At 40.1% G+C, this 24963-nt stretch overlaps 1 protein-coding gene and 1 long non-coding RNA gene across 5 annotated transcripts; one reads left to right on the top strand and one right to left on the bottom strand.

Annotated features, from left to right (window-relative positions):
- LOC149251958 (uncharacterized) lies at window positions 1-20457 on the top strand. Of its 3 annotated transcripts, XR_016266936.1 has the most exons (7): window positions 1-358; window positions 561-783; window positions 1038-1094; window positions 1868-1946; window positions 14383-14439; window positions 15244-15300; window positions 19825-20455. It is a non-coding gene; the product is annotated as an uncharacterized LOC149251958 (long non-coding RNA). The 3 variants fall into 3 exon arrangements; XR_016266937.1 differs by lacking the exon at window positions 1-358 and having other exon boundaries at window positions 381-783; window positions 15222-15300; window positions 19825-20457; XR_016266935.1 differs by lacking the exon at window positions 1-358 and having other exon boundaries at window positions 385-783; window positions 19825-20456.
- A 1968-nt stretch (window positions 20458-22425) lies between these two features.
- Window positions 22426-24470, bottom strand: LOC149251957 (cytochrome P450 750A1-like). Of its 2 annotated transcripts, XM_089459636.1 has the most exons (3): window positions 23475-24470; window positions 22715-23379; window positions 22426-22526 (listed from the first exon to the last, which is right to left on the bottom strand). In XM_089459636.1, exons 1-2 carry the CDS (start codon window positions 24411-24413, stop codon window positions 22747-22749), a joined length of 1572 nt encoding a protein of 523 aa, XP_089315762.1. In that variant the 5' UTR covers window positions 24414-24470; the 3' UTR covers window positions 22426-22526; window positions 22715-22746. The 2 variants fall into 2 exon arrangements, with proteins under 2 accessions (XP_089315762.1, XP_089315761.1); XM_089459635.1 differs by having other exon boundaries at window positions 22426-23379.
- Between the last annotated feature and the right edge of the window lie 493 nt (window positions 24471-24963).

The following is a 24963-nucleotide window of genomic DNA, read 5'->3' as shown; positions in this document are numbered from 1 at the left end:
TCTAGGGATCAAAGAAGAAAAAAAGCCATTCGAAACTGGCTTGTTAGCTTATTACCGAGTAGTGGGGCTTGTTTGCAGCCGCTAGTAGAAAGACACGCCCTTGTGGGAATATATATTGCGAAAATGGAATGCCGTGATGGTTACGCAATGACTCGTTCGACTCCAGTGTGTTCCCGTCCCTAGACCTCAAGTTAGGTCAGCCCTCCCCCAACCGCCCCGTAAATGCGATTTCCCGGTCATCTGGTGCATTCCCGGGTTCAGGGGTAAGCCTTGTAGTATCCAGTGGTGAACCCGGAACTTCTGCCTCCGCGTTGGTTAGGTAGGAGGTAGACATGTTGGACATTCAAACGAGACAGAGGTAAAGTTGTGGGCCCCACGGTATTTTAAGTGTTTGAAATATGTTTTTGTATTATACATTTTTATTTTTTTTTGCATGTGTGACAAGTGTCTATTTAAAAGCTTTGTCCTTAACTTTAAAAGCTCTGTCTTTACCTTGTTACGATCGAATTTGTCTTTGCTTTTATACATTACGGTTTCAGACTAGTGAATTGCGGTTTCAGAGTAGCGAATTGCTACAGCGTTTGAGGTCCAGTTCAATTTGACAGCCTTTGCACTTCAATTGGTGATCTGTTGCAAACCGCTTTACCTTGTTACGATAGAATTTGTCTTTGCTTTTATACATTACGGTTTCAGACTAGTGAATTGCTACAGCGTTTGAGGTCCAGTTCAATTTGACAGCCTTTGCACTTCAATTGGCGATCTGTTGCAAACCGCAGTATTCTGGTATGCGTTATTCTTTCACAATATTCTGGTATGCGTTATTCTTTCACAATATTCACTTATAAAGGAAATGCTTGAACAGTGTCGAAGGTTCCAAGTCACTCCATGAAGTCTACATCGACTACATCTAAGTTGTTGTATTTAGAAATAACAGAAAACTGAACTTACGCTGAAAGACACTTATTTTCTGTTTTCATTAGTCTCTTTTTGGGAGGAAATTTTAATGAAATGACAGTGCACATGGAAATGTCCTGCAGGAGTAGGTGGCTATACATACTTATATGAGCCACTTTGGTGGGATGGCATGATTACTAGTAAGTGCATATTTTCTGCTTGATTCTTACACTTTTCCTATGCTTTCAGTTGTGTAACTGGAGACCGAGTATGAACAATTGCTTTATCGCATACATAACATAACGGTTTTGTGTTTTGTGTTTCAGACACCGATTCTTGTTCCGTCTTTTAGTGAAGTAAAAAATGCTTATCTAATTATAAACTTCTCAACATGGTTTAGTTATATGATTTGAGAATATGTGTATTGTTTTTTGATTTATTGCACCAGTAGTGTAATGATCTTTCCTTGCAAAATTCAAACTATACTTCTTGCCAAATTTTGTTTTTACATGGCTAATCTCTGTTTTCTTCGTGCTCTATACATTTTGCTCCCATTTGGTGTTTGGCATTCTGCTCTCCTAGCAATATCTAGAGACAGGAAGCAATAGTTTGCCTCAAATCTAATTGCCTTATGGACCATATTGATATGCACTTGCTTATCAATATTTGCTTAGTTAAAATGCCATGAATTGTTTTGTTTTTATTTTTAACCTGCATTTCCCTTATTATGTTGCCATTTACAGTCCATATGTAATCAAGGTTGATCCTGCTTATAGTAAAAAAGTGGTTTAAGTGTTCTGTTTCTAACCTCAATTATGGTTCCAATTCTCCATTTGGAGTGTTGAATAATAGGAATTCAAATGCAAACCTTGGTCAGCTACATAAATGGTCAACACGGCTTCTTTGGAACCTTTTATCAGCATTATATTTATTTGTCCTAGTTTAGAACGTACTGATTCTAATGAAATGACAGTGCACATGGCAATGTCCTGCGGGAGTACGCGGCTATATATACTTATATGAGCCACTTTGGTGGGCTGGCATGATTACTAGTAAGTGCATATTTTCTGCTTGATTCTTACACACTGTTCCTATGCTTTCAGTTGTGTAACTGGAGACCGGGTATGAACAATTGCTTTATTGCATGCATAACATAGCGGTTTTGTGTTTCGGACATCGATTCTTGTTCCGTCTTTTAGTGAAGTCAAAAATGCTTATCTAATTATAAACTTCTCAACATGGTTTAGTTGTATGAGTTGAGAATATGTGTATTGTTTTTTGATTTATTGCACCAGTAGTGTAATGATCTTTTTTTCCGGCTATGTAATTCTTTTAACAAAATCGTTGTTCAAGTTTTGAACATTTGCGAGAGTCACTAATTATTGTTTTTAAAACTTCTCAGTTTTCCCAGTGTTTTAGCCCTTTTCTTCTCATTTGGTGTTGGGTTGAATTTGAGAAGTTTCTCAAGGAAATAATTGATTAAACATTTGTTTAGATCTACAACAGATTTCAGTGGCAGCCCATACATGTCTTGGCTTCTGTTTGTATAAAATTTTCCAATTCTGAACTATTTCTTCACCAGGTTTGCTTATAGTTATCGGTAAAACCCTCTAGTGGTATAAAACTACGAACTCACGGATGGTAGATAAAAATCAATCAGTGACCCAGATCGTGAATTCAGTTTCTGATAACACACACATTTGACGCTCAAAATACATAGATAGAGAGGGCTAAACTACTTATTATACATTACAGCTTCCGATTGAATGTACTAACACTTGTTTGCAACATGGACTTGTTAAACGTTTAGGCCATTCGCATAACATCCATGCATGTGCCAAAGAGTGAAGACTTACGAATTGTTAAAATAGATCACAGCAAATTCTAAGTGGGATCTGTTATTTAAAGCCTCAGTTTGAACTGCAAGTTTTATTTTCCTTCTATAGCTAGTTTGGATACGCAAACATTCCTTCCTCCATCTCAGAAGGAGGAGATTCCTGCTTTTGCTGATATGGCAAAAATGCCAAAAGAACAAAACGCTTTGCCAAACCCTTTTGCTATGGATTCCAGAATGTTCATTTGTTGTCTGAGTGATTCTTAAGTTGTAACTTGTAATAATATTTAGCTCTACTTAGAATTGTGGATTATTACAGCTCGTTATATTAAATTGTTTTCCATAAAATTATTACTCATATTCTCTGTTGAATATGATCAGTTAGAATGACAGGAATCCTATTTGAGTTCATTTACTTCAATCTGTATGTGGAAATGGTTTCCCTGATCATACTGTATTTCTTGGATAACATACAATCAGACCACTAACTTCTGATTCATAGAAATAATTTTTTATTCCTAGAAGTGACAGTTAGCAATGGACTGCCCTGGTCCAGTCTGCTTTTACATTCATAGAAATAATTTTTTATTCTTAGAAGTGACAGTTAGCAATTGACTTCCCTGGTCCAGTCTGCTTTTACAGTACTGGAAATTAATCTGACCAGGAAAAAATACATGCTGAAAATTAAATTATTATTTTCAGTGCTTACTGCCCAAGTTGAGCGTGAATCTGATTGAATATTTCAGCTCGTTTTCCTTTCAATTTTCATCTTTTTGATTTGTTTACTTGTTTTTACGGTGCATCCCTTTTCGTGCTTTATAGCATAAAGAGTTGTGTGATTTGACTACAGCATATCAGTCTGTAAGTAGGTATCTTTTGGTTCTCATCCACTAGAATAAGTGACATAACTATTGAAGCAAAAATAAATCTGCCAATAATTAACACATATTAGGGCTTTTATTACATGGAGACAGAGAAATATAACTTTTATGCTCCTTGTTTGTCCCTTTTAAGATATAGATGAAAATGAGCTGTTAATTCAAGCAGTTACAAACAGCAATGAAACAAGTTATTGGTTTGATCATATAGTTTGGTGTTTGGCATTCTGCTCTCCTAGCAATATCTAGAGACAGGAAGCAATTCTTTGCCTCAAATCTAATTGCCTTATGGACCATATTGATATGCACTTGCTTATCAATATTTGTAGGTTCACTGTCTATCAAATATGTGTTCAAAGTTCAAACATCTGCAGCTTTCTTCCAATGCACAGTAATCTATATATAGGGGTCTCAACTTTGCAAATGTTGAGATTTTGAAGTTTAAAACACAACTCAACTGTACTGTTTCTGAAGTTAAAGAAAAAATATGAATGTTGAGAAACGATGAAGTAGAACTTGGAACCCTGTAGAATTAAATTTAGGAATAAAGATTTCCTTCAATAAATAAGGAAAAGCAATTTTATAAGTTTGAAAAATGTAAAAACCTTTGAAGAAACAACAAGAACAGAACCTGGCACCCTTGACATCTCAAACCTAACCTAGTTTGTCAATTGCATAACTAGGTTTTTAGATCCTGTTACCCTTTTGAGTATATTTCCATCTTGGTATGGACACTTAAGATTTCTCCCATGCAGACAGGAATATTATGCTTGTCCAATCTGAACGGGATTTTATTGTATGGTATGTGAAAAGGTCAATTGTTTCACCTCTCAGTTGACCTCTTTTCTGACCAGATTCTGAGATATTTTTGAAATAGTGCATTAACATTAATGCATGAGCATGGAGTACCCTTCCATCAAAGTCAGCCAGGATTTAACGTGGCCCCTATTGCTTTTTCATGTCTCTTCACAAAATGACAGTAACACATAAAACCACAGCTTAGCCATTTTATGTAAATTCTGCTTTCCATCTATAGAACCCTATGCTTATGCAGAGTGGAGTTATGGGTATGTATCTTCCCCTCATTACTTCCACTCTTTCCCTTTATAGATTGTCATATTGCTGATTGTCATATCCTTTCTTCTGTGCAACGAGAAGTTCGAGCCTGTCGCACTCAACTGCCAAAACCTCACTTGCAATCTAACACCAAGATTTTATTTGAGATTTGCCTCTGATGTCAGATACATCACTTAATTTCCGATTTACTTTTGCTGTCACATACATCATTTCATATGCCATCTGCCTCTGATGTCAGATAGATCACTTAATTGCACCGATTGCTCACTTAACTGCATCGATTGCATATCAAATTCCGCACCTTGCATCTTGCAACATTGAAATGGTAAGTTTTTTGTTTTATGGCGATCATTAAACACCGGTTTGCTCCAATAAATGCTCTTCATATTGGATTATATCCTCTCCAATCTGATCTTGAAGTATTTCAACTCCATTTCAAATCAGTCCGTATATGTATTTATTTCTGCACCTGTCAGAAATTTATCCTGCATTGAAGTGTTGCGATCTTGCACGGGTTTCCCTATTTGGTTGTACAGGACTTTTCGGTTGCATCTCTTTTAGTACATAGGTTCCAAAAACGCTCGTTCCACGAGGTTGAACAAGCCTATACAAACATCCATTACCCACTGTCTTTCAATCTTTTCAAATGATTACCTCTTGCTTGCAGTAAAATATTCCCAAAAACTCAGTTCCATTCACACTTAAAACCAGCTTGCAAACACGTTGAACTCTTTTATAAATTGGCAAAAGCAATGCCTAATTTCTCGCCTACAAAACATAACTTCCTTCTGCACCTACATATTGACATACATCTCTCTGCTTCACATAACATGGAATCCATTAGCATAAGCCAACTTACTCAACTGGCAGCATTGTTTCTCTTAGCACTTGTTCTCATGACTCTTCTGATTATGGACATCGTAAAAGTAGAAGCACAAAGAAAAAAGAAACCAAGAAACAACCACTAACAATAACATCTCGAACGAGGAGCATAGGAATCTACGGCAAGTACTCGGCTATTAGACTATCTAAAGGAGCATACGAATCTACAACAAGTACTTGGCTATTAGACTATCCATCTACTGCTTCTGCCTCTACAACATCCTTGCCAGGGAATAGAAATAAGTGGCTTTTGGGTTCAATTCTTTTCCTTCTTCTGGGTATGGTTTTGCACAATGATTATGGAGTATATTTGAGTTACAACTCACATTTTTGAGGAGAGATTGTCAAAATTCTGAATCTCAGGCCTATTTTTGCATTATTTTACGGGTTGTCTCTGTTCTGATTTTGAGCCTAATCCAAGTATCTATGGCATTCTAGTTTCATGGCAATATTATCATTTCTGTGGGATAATTTATGAGGCAGTTTAGAAATCGAACCTCATGCCAAATTGGAAGCCAGGCAAGTTGCCAAATCTGCTAATTTCTTGATCTTTTCAAATCCGCTCTAAGGGCTCGCTTTAGGCTCTTGTTAAGAGATGGGGGAAATAGGAGGAATTGCCCAATGGTCTAGGGATCAAAGAAGAAAAAAAGCCATTCGAGACTGGCTTGTTAGCTTATTACCGGGTAGTGGGGCTTGTTTGCAGCTGCTGGTAGAAAGACACGCCCCTGTGGGAATATATATTGCGAAAATGGAATGCCGTGATGGTTACGCAATGAATGGTTCCACTCCAGTGTGTTCCTGTCCCTAGACCTCAAGTTAGGTCAACCCTCCCCCAACCGCCCCGTAAATGCGATTTCCCGGTCATCTGATGCATTCCCAAGTTCAGGGTTAAGCCTTGTAGTATCCAGTGGTGAACCCGGAACTTCTGCTTTCGCGTTGGTTAGCTAGGAGGTAGACACGTTGGACATTCAAACGAGACAGAGGTAAAGTTGTGGGCCCCACGGTATTTTACGTGTTTGAAATATGTTTTTGTATTATACATTTTTTTTTTTTTTTCTCAATCTGTCTACTTCTATTATTATACAAAAAGGAGCAAAAAGTTACAGCAAGGCCTTGGCCTTGAAAATCTTGCCAAGAAGTTGGCAATTTGCACAAATGTTCATATTCTCAGTTCTTAGTGGACCGCTATCTGAGATTTGGCCTCTTATAAGACCCGAAACATTGCTGAACCTAGACAATATAGCACTCGAAACATTGCTGAACATAGACAAAGTAACACGATGCACAAACGACACAAAGACATGCAGAGACCTGACACTGGCATAATTCAAGACACAAAACAGAGTAGTGTTCCTACTTCTGAAGCTGCCGAGAGCGGAAAACCGGACAAGGTCAATCATCGTCAGTGGTATAGGGTTCCTCAACGACCCTGCAGCCAAACTGTAATGAGTCATCCGAGTCGGAGTGAAGAATCACGGAGCCTGTTGGTTCTCTCTGAGCTGGCTCGCTTGGACCTGCAGAGACAGCTTGATTCGCCATAGAGGAGCTTCCTGTTACTGGACGCTGACTGTCAATTGGAGGCGCCCTCCTCTGATCAACCGGAACTTCAGGAAGTGCTTCTCCTTGGCCTCTGAGATCTTCGCATTTTTCAATCGTAACGGAGACGATAAAGGTGGAATTAGCAAGAGTACAGGGGATGCGATAGCGAACCGTGGGGTGGGCCGCGTGCTCGCAATCATCCCTCCTACCACACCCGTGTCCTCTGCCTCGACCAGATCTGGTAGCAGGGGGACTGCTGCGCCCTGGTTCCAACACTTCCGTGAAAGAGTGTGTCGGAGGGGTTGACCGCTGAGAGATGGCACGTCCTCTGGAGCCTCCTCGCCTGCTTAACATCCTGAGCCGTTCTTGCGGCATTGCAACCGAACTCCAACTCAGTCGCAGGCCCTTGGAACCCAAATCAGATTGAGACCGAACTTCCCCTAAGTCGCAGGCCCCTGGAACCCGAGCTCGGCATTTGAATAACGCGCTTGAACCTGGAGAGGGGTCGAGCTCAGACGCGCTAGTGGAGCAGCTAAGAATGACACAGACCACTGTGATCCATGAAGCAGCAGAAATGAGCGATGGAGCCGCGGGAATATGGCGTATATGGTGCGCCATTGCACAGTTCACCATGAGGCAGGTGGAGGAGTTAAGAGCCCGCATTAATAACCTTGTGCGAGGCCAGCTCGCTTGTCCTGCGCTGAACCCGGTGGCATGCTTGGGCGGACACCTGCCCATGTGACACACCACCTGCCAGCCTTCAATGCCTTCAAACACCCGCATCCGGGAGTGAGATATCCTTTTGCACCAGAGAAGTGCATTCCTGTTTGAGTTGTTCATCATCTACGATTTCGAGGGGTCCTGAGAAGTAAGGAAGTTGCTGGGTTACTCCTTGATTGGCTAATCTATCTGCAACTTTGTTGGCCGTTCTTCTAACATGCTTGAAGGTAATGCTTTGGGGTTTCCTCAGCCTTTCCTCCAGGGATTCCAATCTACTGAGCAATCTCCAGCTGGATGCTATCTTGACTGCTGAGGTGCCTGCTTGGATTCTATTTGCTGCTGCTATAAGGATAAGAGAATCTCCTTCAACCTCTAACGGGAAGAAGTTGTTTTGATCTGCAATGCAGATCCCTTTCCATAGTCCTTCCAGCTCAGCTGCATTGTTTGTGTCGTTGCCAATCGATCCATAATAGATGTGCAGTATGGCCCCCGTGTGGCTCCTGAAGATTCCTCCGAACCCCGCTGGCCCTGGATTACCCTTAGCAGCCCCATCAAAATTCAGTTTGAAGTAATTGATTGCCGGAGGAGACCATATTAGGGGAGAGACCGAGCAGGTTGGAGGACGGGCTTTGACCTGGGCTAAGAAAGTTAAGTCCAGATTCCAGGCTTTCAGAATGGTACATTCCTGAGGAGAGTCTGGCAGATCCGTGTCATGCCAGATTCTGATGGCAAGAGTTTCTTGAAGATTTTGCTTCAGGAGGAGCCACAGAGCATCAGTTGGCCTGCTGGTGTTTTTGAAAATTCTGCTGTTTCTTTCCTTCCAAAGAATCCAATAGAGAAAGCCTGGTATTAAAATCCATAGGTGGTTTAGAAGCTGGCTTTTGAAGGGGTTTTTTGGCCATTTTCTAATGGTTTCTGAGATATCTTCCATCCGATCTTCCGATCTCCTATTGCATTTTTCAATTCTCTCCCATAGTTGAGTTGCGAGCGGACAAGTCTCCATTAAATGTCTGATGGTTTCAGAATGGAGATTACAGTTGGGGCATCTTGATGGGCCAATGAATCCTCGTTTCTGCAGGTTGTCCCATGTGAGTATGCGCCTCTTGCTTAAAAGCCATAGAAAAGTAGAGACCTTGGGCCATATTCCCGGTTGCCAGACCTTTTCCCATATCTGATCCTTGTCTGTCTGAGGGACTGAGTAGCGAAGCTGATGAGCTTCCTTAGTAGTGAAAGTTCCTTTTGGTGTGTGTCCCCATCGCAGTTTGTCCTGCTGATTTGAGTATTTTATTCTTCTGTGGTTTAATTCCTGATCTATTTCATTGTACGTCTCCCCTTGCCAATCCGTCTGCCAGGAGCTAGCAGGTTTCCAAATTTGGAAGTCTTGGTGCGTGTGCTGCTGCCAGAATTGATGTACATGTGTGAGATTTTCCTGTTGCATGGAAGCTTGCCATATTGGCTTTTGGAATAGGGTCGCCAATTTCGGGAGTTGTTGCCATGAGTCCTCCCAGAACCTTGCAGTAGTACCTGAGTGAATTTCCCAAAAACTGTGCTCTTGAACGAAGGCGCTGTGAAGTTTTGCTGCATTCCATATCGGAGAACCTTGGGTAGTAGTGCTGATTCTGATGAGGTCGTTCCAATGGCTGCCTGGGGCATATTTTGCTTGCCAGAGCCTCGCCCATGGTGAATTTGGTTTGGAGATCCAGTTCCACCATATACGTGCGCCCATTGTATTGTTGCTTTGGAGAGGATCCCTTAGGCCTAGCCCACCATTTGATTTTGTTTGACAAACTTCTTTCCAATTGACGAGAGCCCATTTCCTGTTTGGACCAGAGGAGCCCCATAGAAAATTTCTCTGAAGATTGCGAATTGCTTTGAGGACCCATTTTGGCGCTGCTAGGATGGAAAAGAGATATAGCGGCATGGCCTGGAGAACCGATTTGATCAAGACGATTCTGCTAGCCATGTTTAGAGAGCGGAAAGTCCAAGACGAAAGCTTTGATGAGAGTTTGTCGAGGAGAGTTCTCCATGAAGCGTGTTTGATGGCGGAATCTGCCAGAGGAGCCCCCAGGTATTTTGAAGGAAGCTTGGCAATGGAGAACCCCAAAATTCGTGCAATATTCCTTTGAGTGGAGGTGGGAGTGTTGAAAAAGAAGAGCTGGGATTTTGAAGCATTGATGGTAGTGCCAGAGGCATCAGAGAAAAGAGAGAGCAGGGATTTGAAAACTTTGGCCTCTTGAGATGAAGGATGACCAAATAGCATGGTGTCATCTACAAACTGCTGATGGGATTGGGGATGAAGACCATGGAGAGAGATGCCTTTTAGAGCATGGGTGGAGATGGCGGATTTAAGCAGTCGACTGAGCCCTTCTGCCATTAGGACAAAGAGGAAAGGTGAGAGGGGGTCCCCTTGCCTGATACCACGAGAGGGGCGGAAAGGCGATGACGGGGAGCCATTAAGCAGAACAGAGATGCTGGGAGATGAAATGAGATTCATGATCCATCTAGTCCATGTGGAGTTGAAGCCAAAAGCCAATAACATTTGATGAATATAATTCCAGCTAAGTTTATCAAACGCTTTGGAAAGGTCCAACTTTAGAATCATACCTGGTTTTTTTAGAAGCTTTAAAGAGTGGATTACCTCATTCGATAAGATGATACCGTCCATGATCTGCCGCCCTTCTACATAGCCCGTCTGCTCCGGAGAGATGAGAAGAGGAAGGAGAGGTTTGAGCCGGTTCGCTAGTACTTTGGAGATAAGCTTGTAAATGACATTGCACAGTGCAATCGGTCTGTATTTATCCGGCTTATTGGGTTCTTCACCTTTAGGTACTAGCGCTAGGAAAGTTGCATTGAGGGATGGAAGAATCCAGTGCATAATTCTTGATTCCTCAACTAGTTCCCATACCTCTGTTTTGATGAGCTCCCAAAACTCATGAAAAAAATTGGCTGTAAAACCGTCAGGCCCAGGTGCCTTGCCGTCCTTGAGTTGGGCCATCGCTTCTTCTACCTCCTTGAGTGAAATGGATTGGAGCAGTTTGTTGTTGTGATCCTCCGTTATGATCTTGGGAATATGCTGCTTGATAGTTCTGATTGCGTGGTCTCTGTTTCCTGGAGGTTCTCTGAGAATTTCCTGAAAGTGATCTTTAAATTCCTTCTCCATGTCTTCATGTGCTTCTAGTCTTTCCCCGTGTTGATTGTTTATGAACGCTATGTTGTTGTGCATTCTTCTTTGGATGGCAGTTCTGTGGAAGAATTTGGAATTCTTCTCCCCCTCCCTGAGCCACCTAATTCTGGACTTTTGCCGCCAAAGAATTTCCTCTTGTTGCCTGCGGGCTTCAATTCGATTCCAAAGATTTTGTTCCTGTTGCGCCTGCTCATCTGTTCTGCCTTCCAAAATGAGAGTCTGTTGCAGCGCATTCATTTGCTGCTCCAGCCTTTTGCGGTCCTCGAAAATGTTGCCGAACTGAGTACGATTCCAGACTTTGAGGACTTGTTTTAAATTTTTTAATTTCTGTTGGAATTTGAACATTTTTGCACCTTCCGGCGGGATGAAAGATAGCCATGCTTCACTAACCACTGTCTTGAAGTTGGGATTTGAGAGCCAGAAGGCTTCAAATCGGAAAGGTCTATTGCTCCTTGTGCCTGGCCTAGACCATTGTAACATTATTGGCCAATGATCGGAACCGCCTTGGGGCATTATGGAGGCGTGAAAGTCCCCTCCCAGATGAATAGCATTATCCGAGATTAGGAACCTGTCTAGCCTGGAAGCGATGTGTTGAATGCCCCTGCGCTTGTTTGTCCAAGTGAAGACTCCGTTGGAGGTTTGAATGTCCATTAATTGATTATTTTGAATGAAATCCTTGAGACCGATGCTGTCATTTTCTAACCTGATTCTACCTCCTTTTTTCTCCTCCATTGTCTTGATAATGTTGAAATCCCCACCACCGATCCAGAGAGGGTACTGCCTGTTTGCATTGAGAATAGTGAGAGTGTCCAGAAGTTCTAATTTTTGCTGAAGAGTCTGCGGGAAATACACATTTGAGAGGTGCCCATGGATGTTTGTGCCGATGAGATGGAAGGATGCTTGAATGAGGTGATGGGTAGCATGAAAGTCGTATAGAGTGAGAACCTGTGGATTCCATAAGATGGTTAATCCTCCTGAAGCTCCAGAGGCATCGTACTGAAACTGAGCAGCTGCCTGACCAGATCTTGTTGCGAATTCTTTCTATAGCAGTATTAGTGCTTTTTGTTTCTTGAAGAAAAACTAGTGATGGCTTTTCTTGCTGAATCAAGTTTTTTATCATTCTGTGTTTTGAGGGGCTATTGAGCCCTCTCACATTCCATGAGATAAGCTTCATGATGGACAGTGGGGTTTGGGTTTATAAAACTTTGTCAACTTAGGGAACCGTCCAGATTCCATAAGTATTTCTCCGACTATGATTGTCCTTTGTAGGTCTGTCTTGCGCCCTCTTTTCTTTGTTTCTTTGAGAATTTTTTTCCCATCCCAAGGACTACCGGCTTGTATACCAAGACTTTTGTTGCGCTGAGCTTTGATTAGGACTCCTTCAAGTCTGTCTATTTGCCAAGGGGGTATTGAGTTGTATTCTTTCTGTTTGCATGTCGTTTCTAGTTTGAGGATGTCAAGACCGTCCAGATTGACATGCACCGGATCTTCTTCCATGATAGAAGGGGAATTCTGATCTTCCACATCTGCAAGGTCCTGTAGACTGAGGGCGAGAGCTGCATCTAACTCCATTGCCAAGGGCTGCTGAGTGTGCTCTGAAGCAAATTTCCCCGGGGAAGGGGGGAGGGAGCCAGTATCCGAAACAGGCTTTTTATCTGAAGGGGGTCTGGTTAAGAGGCTTTGAGGAACGAGAATGGAAGACTGCCTGGGGTCGTTGGGAGCTTGGGAGGAAGAGGCCATGGAGGGGTTCTCCTGGGGTTCTGAACTTGGTTTATCCTGAGGATCAGGAGATGAGAGCAAAATAAATCTGTTCTGTGAATCAGATTTGATGGGGCTGTCTGAGACTACCAGGTTTTTCTTGGCATGCCTACGGCGATTCGGAACTTTTATGAATCCTTCAGAATCTTTATTGGATTCATTTGCTGTAGGTTTGGACTGCGAGTTCAAAGGGCAATCTCGGAAGAGATGGCCATGTTCATGGCATTTACGACAACGAAAAGGGATGTGCTCGTAGTCTAAAGGTTGAATCCATTCAAAATCATCATGATAGAGACTTACCGAGTCGGCGAGAGCTTTGGTCAAGTGCATCTGGACACAGATCCGGGCATAGGAGGTATATCTGCGGTTTTTGGTTTCCTCAGCAACTTTGATGAAAACCCCTAGTTTGTTGCCAATGTCTGCTAGCGTTTCTTCTTTCCAGTATTCCACAGGGAGGGAATACATGCGTATCCAGACTGGAGCCCAACTGAAGTCTTCTTTATCAGGGTTGAACCTGGGTTTCCAATCCCGGAGGTATAGACCTGATGAGTTGAAAAAATACGGGCCTCCTTCGAATATGCGAGATTTGTCCTCCACACAATGGAAAATGGCCGTGAAGAAGCCTTTGGGTCCAAGCTGCAGAGTGACTTGGCCTTTAGGCTTCCATTTCGAAGCTATCCATCCCTGCAGCGCCTTTTCAGTTGGCCAGAATCCGAGAAACTTGCCTATGAGCGCATGGTCCTGCATGAACTGGATTTCGCTGTTGATGCGATGACTGGGGAGATCGACTTTGATTCGTTCTGCCGCTTTCGGGATGCAGGTAGCCGAGGTTACCTTTTGCTGTGACGAGGACGCTTTTTGGTGCACGTCTTTCTCTTTGTCTTCCGTCTCGCATGGTACTGAGGGATCCGCTTCTTCATTTGTCAGTTTTGTTCCCTGATCATTTTCAGTGAGACCGCCAGGAGGGGTCAGAGGATTTGCAGACTGTTCATTGTCAGAGGCTGGAGCTGAATGAGGAGGGGGGGAGGATCCCACCCCTCCTGCGGGCGCGTCCATGGAAGGAGATCAGAAGGAACCCGGCGGCGCGAGCTCAGAAGGTCAGGGGAGTACAGAGATTAGGGTTGTTGCGTTGCTAGCAGGCGAGGCGTTCATCGGGAGCTCACGAACTACTACAAACTTGTATTATACATTTCTTTTTGCATGTGCGACAAGTGTCTATTTAAAAGCTTTGTCCTTAACTTGTTTAAAAGCTCTGTCTTTACCTTGTTACGATAGAATTTGTCTTTGCTTTTATACATTACGGTTTCAGACTAGTGAATTGCTATAGCGTTTGAGGTCCAGTTCAATTTGACAGCCTTTGCACTTCAATTGGTGATCTGTTGCAAACCGCAGTATTCTGGTATGCGTTATTCTTTCACAATATTCACGTATAAAGAAAATGCTTGAACAGTGTCGAAGGTTCCAAGTCACTCCATGAAGTCTACATCTAAGTTGTTGTATTTAGAAATAATACAAAACTGAACTTACGCTGAAAGAAACTTATTTTCTGTTTTCATTAGTCCTTTTTTGGGAGGAAATTTTAATGAAATGACAGTGCACATGGAAATGTCCTGCAGGAGTAGGTGGCTATACATACTTATATGAGCCACTTTGGTGGGATGGCATGATTACTAGTAAGTGCATATTTTCTGCTTGATTCTTACACTTTTCCTATGCTTTCAATTGTGTAACTGGAGACCGAGTATGAACAATTACTTTATTGCATACATAACATAACGGTTTTGTGTTTCAGACACCGATTCTTGTTCCGTCTTTTAGTGAAGTCAAAAATGCTTATCTAATTATAAACTTCTCAACATGGTTTAGTTATATGATTTGAGAATATGTGTATTGTTTTTTGATTTATTGCACCAGTAGTGTAATGATCTTTCCTTGCAAAATTCAAACTATACTTCCTGCCAAATTTTGTTTTTACATAGCTAATCTCTGTTTTCTTCGTGATCTACACATTTTGCTCCCATTTGGTGTTTGGCATTCTGCTCTCCTAGCAATATCTAGAGACAGGAAGCAATAGTTTGCCTCAAATCTAATTGCCTTATGGACCATATTGATATGCACTTGCTTATCAATATTTGCTTAGTTAAAATGCCATGAATTGTTTTGTTTTTATTTTTATTTTTAACTTTGCATTTCCCTTATTATGCTGCCATTTACAGTCCATATGTAATCAAGGTTGATCCTGCTTATAGTAAAGAAGTGGTTTAAGTGTTCTGTTTCTAACCTCAATTATGGCTCCAATTCTCCATTTGGAGTGTTGAATAATAGGAATTCAAATGCAAACCTTGGTCAGCTACATAAATGGTCAACACGGCTTCTTTGGAACCTTTTATCAGCATTATATTTATTTGTCCTAGTTTATAGTTTTTGGAACGTACTGATTTTAATGAAATGACAGTGCACATGGCAATGTCCTGCAGGAGTACGCGGCTATACATACTTATATGAGCCACTTTGGTGGGCTGGCATGATTACTAGTAAGTGCATATTTTCTGCTTGATTCTTACACTTTTCCTATGCTTTCAGTTGTGTAACTGGAGACCGGGTATGAACAATTGCTTTATTGCATGCATAACATAGCGGTTTTGTGTTTCAGACATCGATTCTTGTTCCGTCTTTTAGTGAAGTAAAAAATGCTTATCTAATTATAAACTTCTCAACATGTTTTAGTTGTATGAGTTGAGAATATGTGTATTGTTTTTTGATTTATTGCACCAGTAGTGTAATGATATTTTTTTCCGGCTATGTAATTCTTTTTACAAAATCGTTGTTCAAGTTTTGAACATTTGCGAGAGTCACTAATTATTGTTTTTAAAACTTCTCAGTTTGCCCAGTATTTTAGCCCTTTTCTTCTCATTTGGTGTTGGGTTGAATTTGAGAAGTTTCTCAAGGAAATAATTGATTTATTTAGATCTACAACAGATTTCAGTGGCAGCCCATACATGTCTTGGCTTCTGTTTGTATAAACTTTTCCAATTCTGAACTATTTCTTCACCATGTTTGCTTATAGTTATCGGTAAAACCCTCTAGTGGTATAAAACTACGAACTCACGGATGGTAGATAAAAATCAATCAGTGACCCAGATCGTGAATTCAGTTTCTGATAACACACACATTTGATGGTCAAAATACGTAGATAGAGAGGGCTAAACTGCTTATTATACATTACAGCTTCCGGCTGAATGTTCTAACACTTGTTTGCAACATGGACTTGTTAAACGTTTAGGCCATTCCAGCATAACATCCATGCATGTGCCAAAGAGTGAAGACTTACGAATTGTTAAAATAGATCACAGCAAATTCTAAGTGGGATCTGTTATTTAAAGCCTCAGTTTGAACTGCAAGTTTTATTTTCCTTCTATAGCTAGTTTGGATACACAAACACTTCTTCCTCCATCTCAGAAGGAGGAGATTCCTGCTTTTGCTGATATGGCAAAAATGCCAAAAGAACAAAACGCTTTGCCAAACCCTTTTGCTATGGATTCCAGAATGTTCATTTCTTGTCTGAGTGATTCTTAAGTTGTAACTTGTAATAATATTTAGCTCTACTTAGAATTGTGGATTGTTACAGCTCGTTATATTAAATTGTTTTCCATAAAATTATTACTCATATTCTCTGTTGAATATGATCAGTTAGAATGACAGGAATCCTATTTGAGTTCATTTACTTCAATCTGTATGTGGAAATGGTTTCCCTGATCATACTGTATTTCTTGGATAACACACAATCAGACCACTAACTTCTGATTCATAGAAATAATTTTTTATTCTTAGAAGTGACAGTTAGCAATGGACTGCCCTGGTCCAGTCTGCTTTTACATTCATAGAAATAATTTTTTATTCTTAGAAGTGACAGTTAGCAATTGACTGCCCTGGTCCAGTCTGCTTTTACAGTACTGGAAATTAATCTGACCAGGAAAAAATACATGCTGAAAATTAAATTATTATTTTCAGTGCTTACTGCCCAAGTTGAGCGTGAATCTGATTGAATGTTTCAGCTCGTTTTCCTTTCAATTTTCATCTTTTTGATTTGTTTACTTGTTTTTACGGTGCATCCCTTTTTGTGCTTTATAGCATAAAGAGTTGTGTGATTTGACTACAGCATATCAGTCTGTAAGTAAGTATCTTTTGGTTCTCATCCACTAGAATAAGTGACATAACTATTGAAGCAAAAATAAATCTGCCAATAATTAACACATATTAGGGCTTTTATTACATGGAGACAGAAATATAACTTTTATGCTCCTTGTTTGTCCCTTTTAAGATATAGATGAAAATGAGCTGTTAATTCAAGCAGTTACAAACAGCAATGAAACAAGTTATTGGTTTGATCATATAGTTTGGTGTTTGGCATTCTGCTCTCCTAGCAATATCTAGAGACAGGAAGAAATTCTTTGCCTCAAATCTAATTGCCTTATGGACCATATTGATATGCACTTGCTTATCAATATTTGTAGGTTCACTGTCTATCAAATATGTGTTCAAAGTTTTCTTCCTTGCCTCAAATCTAATTGCCTTATGGACCATATTGATATGCACTTGCTTATCAATATTTGTAGGTTCACTGTCTATCAAATATGTGTTCAAAGTTCAAACATCTGCAGCTTTCTTCCAATGCACAGTAATCTATATATAGGGGTCTCAACTTTGCAAATGTTGAGATTTTGAAGTTTAAAACACAACTCAACTGTACTGTTTCTGAAGTTAAAGAAAAAATATGAATGTTGAGAAACGATGAAGTAGAACTTGGAACCCTGTAGAATTAAATTTATAAGGTTAACTTCTGTTATAGGAATAAATATTTCCTTCAATAAATAAGGAAAAGCAATTTTATAAGTTTGGAAAATGTAAAAACCTTTGAAGAAACAACAAGAACAGAACCTGGCACCCTTGTCATCTCAAACCTAACCTAGTTTGTCAATTGCATAACTAGGTTTATAGATCCTGTTACCCTTTTGAGTATATTTCCATCTTGGTATGGACACTTGAGATTTCTCCCATGCAGACGGGAATATTATGCTTGTCCGATCTGAACCGGATTTTATTGTATAGTATGTGAAAAGGTCAATTGTTTCACCTCTCAGTTGACCTCTTTTCTATTGTATAGTATGTGAAAAGGTCAATTGTTTCACCTCTCAGTTGACCTCTTTTCTGACCAGATTCTGAGATATTTTTGAAATAGTGCATTAACATTAATGCATGAGCATGGAGTACACTTCCATCAAAGTCAGCCAAGATTTAACGTGGCCCCTATTGCTTTTTCATGTCTCTTCACAAAATGACAGTAACAGATAAAACCACACCTTAGCCATTCACCTTAGCCATTTTATGTAAATTCTGCTTTCCATCTATAGAACCCTATGCTTATGCAGAGTGGAGTTATGGCTATGTATCTTCCCCTCATTACTTCCACTCTTTCCCTTTATAGATTGTCATATCGCTGACTGTCATATCCTTTCTTCCGTGCAACGAGAAGTTCGAGCCTATCGCACTCAACTGCCAAAACCTCACTTGCAATCTAACACCAAGATTTTATTTGAGATTTGCCTCTGATGTCAGATACGTCACTTAATTTCTGATTTACTTTTGCTGTCACATACATCATTTCATATGCCATCTGCCTCCGATGTCAGATAAATCACTTAATTGCACCGATTGCTCACTTAACTGCACCGATTTCATATCAAATTCCGCACCTTGCATCTTGCAACATTGAAATGGTAAGTTTTTTGTTTTATGGCGATCATTAAACACAGGTTTGCTCCAATAAATGCTCTTCATATTGGATTATATCCTCTCCAATCTGATCTTGAAGTATTTCAACTCCATTTCAAATCAGTCCGTATATGTATTTATTTCTGCACCTGTCAGAAATTTATCCCCGATTGAAGTGTTGCGATCTTGCACGGGTTTCCCTATTTGGTTGTACAGGACTTTTCGGTTGCATCTCTTTTAGCACATAGGTTCCAAAAACACTCGTTCCACGAGGTTGAACAAGCCTATACAAACATCCATTACCCACTGTCTTTCAATCTTTTCAAATGATTACCTCTTGCTTGCAGTAAAATATTCCCAAAAACTCAGTTCCATTCACACTTAAAACCAGCGTGCAAACACGCTGAACTCTTTTATAAATTGGCAAAAGCAATGCCTAATTTCTCGCTTACAAAACATAACTTCCTTCTGCACCTACATATTGACATACATCTCTCTGCTTCACATAACATGGAATCCATTAACATAAGCCAACTTACTCAACTCGCAGCATTGTTTCTCTTAGCACTTGTTCTCATGACTCTTCTGATTATGGACATCGTAAAAGTAGAAGCACAAAGAAAAAAGAAACCAAGAAACAGCTACTAACAATAACATCTCGAACGAGGAGCATAGGAATCTACGGCAAGTACTTGGCTATTAGACTATCCAGAGGAGCATACGAATCTACAACAAGTACTTGGCTATTAGACTATCCATCTACTGCTTCTGCCTCTACAGCATCCTTGCCAGGGAATAGAAATAAGTGACTTTTGGGTTCAATTCTTTTCCTTCTTCTGGTATGGTTTTGCACAATGATTATGGAGTATATTTGAGTTACAGCTCACATTTTTGAGGAGAGATTGTCAAAACTCTGAATCTCAGGCCTATTTTTGCATTATTTTACGCGTTGTCTCTGTTCTGATTTTGAGCCTAATCCAAGTATCTATGGCATTCTAGTTTCATGGCAATATTATCATTTCTGTGGGAGAATTTATGAGGCAGTTTCATTTTTTAAGTTGTTTCTGAGGCATATCTAATACATATTATGCAGCATTTTCATGGATTGATTTCGGTCACTTTCGACGCATATTTATTTGAGTCTGTTTGGTTGTCCTAAAGCACCCTATTCATGGTTCCCTAAGGAAATTTGAGCCCTAATGTGAGTTGGCCTAATTTTTTTTATTTTCAAGCCCTAATCTGAATTTTTGTAACGAATTACACATTGAATTTGCAACCCCATGCAGGCAGCAAGATCTTTCAGGGAAGGTAGCAAGTTTGTTCGATGAAGGCAGATTGAAGCTTTGTTGTTCTGTTTACTTCAGCGAAACAGAATGGGTCTTCGTCAGAGGTCAGTTGTTCTCCATGCATTCAAGATATAAGTGGAGCTCCTTGCCCAGTCAGAAAGCTAGGCTCCATCTGTCAAAGAGAAAGCATGGTACCTCAGTGGAGGTTTGCAACGCCATCATGTCAGAGGTCAGTTGTTCTCCATGCATTCAAGATATAAGTGGAGCTCCTTGCCCAGTCAGAAAGCTAGGCTCCATCTGTCAAAGAGAAAGCATGGTACCTCAGTGGAGGTTTGCAACGCCATCATGTTGGCTGCATGAATTACTGGAATTTCTACATAGGAAGTATTGTTGGTAATCTAATTTTGATGAATAAGGTTAATAACTGGACATATTTTACGGCTTGTCTCTATTGTGATTTTGAGCCTAATCCAAGTATCTATGGCATTCTAGTTTCGTCGCAATATTAATATTTCTGTGGGAGAATTTGGGAGAATTTATGAGGCAGTTTCATTTTTAAGTTCTTTCTGAGGCATATCTAATACATATTATGCAGCATTTTCATGGATTGATTTCGGTCACTTTCGACGCATATTTATTTGAGTCTGTTTGCTTTTCCTAAAGCACCCTATTCATGGTTCCCTAAGGAAATTTGAGCCCTAATATGAGTTGGCCTAATTTTTTTTATTTTCAAGCCCTAATCTGAATTTGTGTAACAAATTACACATTGAATTTGTCAGCTTTACTACTTGTAAGTATGTTTAATGGTTTATAATGCATGAATAGTGGTACTGCCCAGTCACTCCATGAAGTCTACATCTAAGTTGTTGTATTTAGAAATAATACAAAACTGAACTTACGCTGAAAGAAACTTATTTTCTGTTTTCATTAGTCTTTTTTTGGGAGGAACTGATGGGCTTCCAACCCTTTCAAGGGTGTGTATTCTTAAAACAACCCCACAAGAAATGCAAACAGGCCCTTCAGGTTTCCATTCAAGTGAACGTCAAGTGCAGCCCCTTGGATCAATTTGATGGACAGAACTGATATCCTTTCTTTACATATGCAACATATGGTTCTTAATGCCTTCCAATTGATTGCATGGTTTCAAAGTAAAACACTGCCCTTTCAACAATGAAAGTAGAATATCAGCTCTAGCAATCAGCATCAAAGTTATTAGGGTGGTGTCATCATCAAATATACTCTTTCAAACCACATCAGAATGAATCCTCTGAAAATAACATCATTACCCCTGCCGTCATCGGTTGGCTCTGGGTCAAACTCAGGTTGGCTCAGCATAAGTCATTTTAGCATCCAAAACATATGTACACACACACATACAATCCTCAGAGCACATGACCAACTGAGGTTCTGAGGCGCTCTAGTGATCTATTGAAGTTATTAGGGCTGAGGTTCTGTTGATAGATATTCCTGAATTACTCCACTTCAGTGCTGGTATTATATCTCTTTTCTCTGGCCCCAAAGGGTCTAGAAAAGCAGAACTTCAACATATGGATGTCAACCTTTAGTTGTTGTTAGCTGTAATTTCCACAAATGTTTAGTACTTACAGCTTTACAGCAATAACCACGCTGTAGTTATGTCTGAAATATGCCCTTTCTACGGCCATCTATATTCTGAACAGAGTACCTCCTGTTTAATAGATGGTTGAGCTTGTACAACAGAAAAAACAAAAGCTCCAAATGCTGAATGAGAAATGATTGATCTATTCTGCAGAAGATTAACAACAGCAACTTTTCCAAGTTTTACAATTCAGTAAAGCTCCAAATGCTGAATGAGAAATGATTGATCTATTCTGCAGAAGATTAACAACAGCAACTTTTCCAAGTTTTACAATTCAGTCCAGCTCCTGCTTGATGGAATCCATTTGCTGTATATTGTAGGAAAGTGGACAACACCTTCCATCAATTTTGAGATTGTATCCTACACCGATATGCTAGTGATATTACTTGAAGGATTATGGTAGCCCAAGTAAAAAAGAGGTTGACAATTTCATGCCCAATTCACTGTTAGTAAGTTAAAAACTGAATTATATTGAGTGTGTAGACAAGTTGCACAAAGCATTTCTATTGTGTTCTTGTGGCAGACCCCGGCAGGGACTACCGCCACGGTAGTGGCTCCCTTGTTCAGGTTAGGCTATGCTACCATGTTAAAAACTAAAATACGGAACTAATTACTCTTCTCAATATTCTCAAATAGTTAAATAAGATTACATGAGATACATCACTAATAAATGACCAGAATAAAACTCAATTGGGACTTAACTAATTAAAGCGAAGTGAAACTTATTATGACACTTAGATTAATAACTGTCATACATAGTAAGTGGTTAGAATTACTTTCTCCAACATTAACACCTAAATTAATAGCTATTGACAATGGTTGGAATGAGTTCTCTCGCACTCGCTTAAAACTGATAAACCAACTTATTCGTACGATGTAGCTGTCCAAAAAATCTGAGTTGAAAAATGTAATAAAATTGAAAACTAGGGCCTGTCTGCCCTATCAATTGTAACTGTTAAACCCTCCCTCTCAAACAATAAAAATAAACAAGCAAAACGATTCAATTCTGAATAAAACTATTACAATCTAGGTGCCTGTTTAGACTGGCCAGCGATGATCCGATGTAAAGCTTTGACCGGCGAGCCTGCCAGAACAGTTACATGTCAGGTAGCGTGCTCTACATCTTCTCATAATGAAAAGAGCAGCCCAACAACTGGAATCTATCTAATATTTTTAACTATTACAGATTTGTAGGCATAACTACGAATTTAGCAAGTGAAACAGAAAATAGCAGTCTACCATCACTCCCCATAGTGGAAAAGCTTTCCCTACCTTGCGTACACAGATAGATAGTTTACGGATTTCTAAGGACAACGAGGCAGCCTCAACATTGGATAAGCAAGCAGCGGAGTTCGTCTTGGCATCTTGGTTGCACATGCTTCCTTCATATCCAGCTCTGATGGATCGCCTTCTACTCTCCAGTCGAACGTGTGCAACAACTGAGCCAATGTAAACTCAACCGTCAGAATAGCCATGGCAGATCCTGGGCATCTTCTTCTACCCGCCCCAAATGGAAGCATCCTGAAGTCTGATTGACCTCCGGATAAATCCATACCATTTTCTTCCATCTGCATAAATCTCTCCGGCTTGAAATCGGAAGCATCTGCCCCCCACACACCGGGATCCCTTCCTATAGCCCACAAGTTCATGATTACCATTGTTTTCTTAGGAATATAGTACCCCCCGACTGTGACAGCCTCTAGAGACTCGTGGGGAAGCGCTAGCGGCAACGATGGGTATAGCCGTAGGGTCTCTTTCACGACACAATGGAGGTATACCATGCTTGCCAGATCCGTCTCCTTTACTATACCTTGTTGGCCAACGACGGATTCGATTTCTTGCTGCAATTTCTTCATTGCATGAGGATGTCTTAGCAGCTCACTCATGGCCCATTCTAACACGTTTGCCGATGTCTCCATTCCAGCAGAAAACAACTCCTGCACCAATACAAATACATTGATAAAAGTTAGAGAATTTATTCATGTTTGATAATTTGAAAAGAATAGCAGTGGGCGATGGCATATGAACATACATATGTAATTGCCTTGATTATTTCACGTGTAACTTTTGCCTCCGTATTATCGTTCTTGGCCATCTCAAGGAGCACATCGATGATATCTTTAACATGACACTCTGCATCTGCCTCACCATTTCTGATGGTGGAGGCATTAATATGTTCATCTATCATTTTCTCAGCGAATGCATCAAATCTTGTGCTGGCCTTCTTTAGGGCCCGCTTGATACCTTGCAAATCAAGGCAATCCAAATAAGGAATGAAGTCTCCAATGTTTAAACTTCTGACCGCAATGGACACCTCCACCACCAGATCCGCGAACCCTTTGCCATCGGCCCCCAAGTCATTGTCAGAAAATTTCTTCCTCGCCAGTATTCGCCAAAGTATATTTGCTAGAGAAGTAGAGATGGCCTTGCTCACATTCACGGCAATCCTGCCACTCTCACTCTCTTCCCAAATGGAATGGATCATCGCAGACAGTTCCTCCTGTCGCACATGCTTGAAGGACTCGATTCTTTTGACAGTGAGCAGTTCTAACACGCATATTTTTCTCATTTTCCTCCAGTGATCTCCATAAGGACTGAAGGCAATATCTTTGAAGTTATAGAAGAAATATTTTCCTACCGATGTTAGAGGTCGGCTGGCAAATATCAAATCATGAGTTTTAAGAAAGTGCTTGGCCATCTCAGATGAAGAAACAACCACAGTGGGTACAGAGCCAAAGCGCAGAAACAAAATGGGACCATATTTCTCAGCAAGATTTTTGAGAGTACGGTGAAGAGGAAGTCTCAGTTGGTGGAAATTGCCGATGATTGGCCATGGATAGGGTCCAGGAGGCAATCTCTCATTCCTTCGACTCTGGTGCAATATCCAGCAGGAGAAGAAGAATATGAAAGTGGCTATTAATATTGCAGGCAGAGGCAGAGGCAAAGCCTGAAGCAACTTATCAAAACTCATAATGGAACATGCCCTCTTAGATCTTTGCACAACACGGTTAAAATGCAACCCATATCTGGTCCCTTTTTAAAGCCCTCCTGAAGTTTTAAAACGTTAATTTGAATTTACCAACTTTATCAAAATTCTATTCATAAAAAATAGAAATAAAATTACAAAAATAAATTAAATTGTTCTTCCTCGTTTAACGTCAATCTCTTAATTTACAAAGTGTCTTCCAAATGGCCTTCCTTTTCATTTTAAAAAAAAATAAGAAACATTGATTGAATTTTATTTTAAGCGTTTTTATATATTTGCTGATTTTGATTGAATTTGATCGTATGTGGACAAATTTGTCAAACAAAACATTGCGTGTACACCAAGTCAAGTGCACTTTTGACTATCGAACTGTAGAACGCTCCATTCACGACACTTCAAATATCAAATCATATCACGGAACGCTAAGGATTTGATATAAGTTTATTTATTTTGGAATATTATTTTTATAATTTATAATTTAATTATTTATTATTTTTAATTAGATGGTAAAAAATTAATTTTTAAAGATTATTTT

The sequence above is a fragment of the Pinus tabuliformis genome, chromosome 7, assembly GCF_031772625.1.
Source record: "Pinus tabuliformis cultivar Carrire ecotype Pingquan chromosome 7, CPIR1, whole genome shotgun sequence".
Lineage (NCBI taxonomy): Eukaryota > Viridiplantae > Streptophyta > Pinopsida > Pinales > Pinaceae > Pinus > Pinus tabuliformis.
Note: the sequence above shows the minus strand (reverse complement) of the source record. Positions and strands in the feature narration are given on the sequence as shown.

Bases quoted from the DNA above. Each gene is read 5' to 3' on its own strand.
- LOC149251957 (XM_089459635.1), bottom strand. From the start codon at position 24,413: ATGAGTTTTGATAAGTTGCTTCAGGCTTTGCCTCTGCCTCTGCCTGCA. The intron at 23,380-23,474 runs GTATGTTCATAT...GTATTGGTGCAG, and splicing joins TAATCAAGGCAATTACATAT to GAGTTGTTTTCTGCTGGAAT.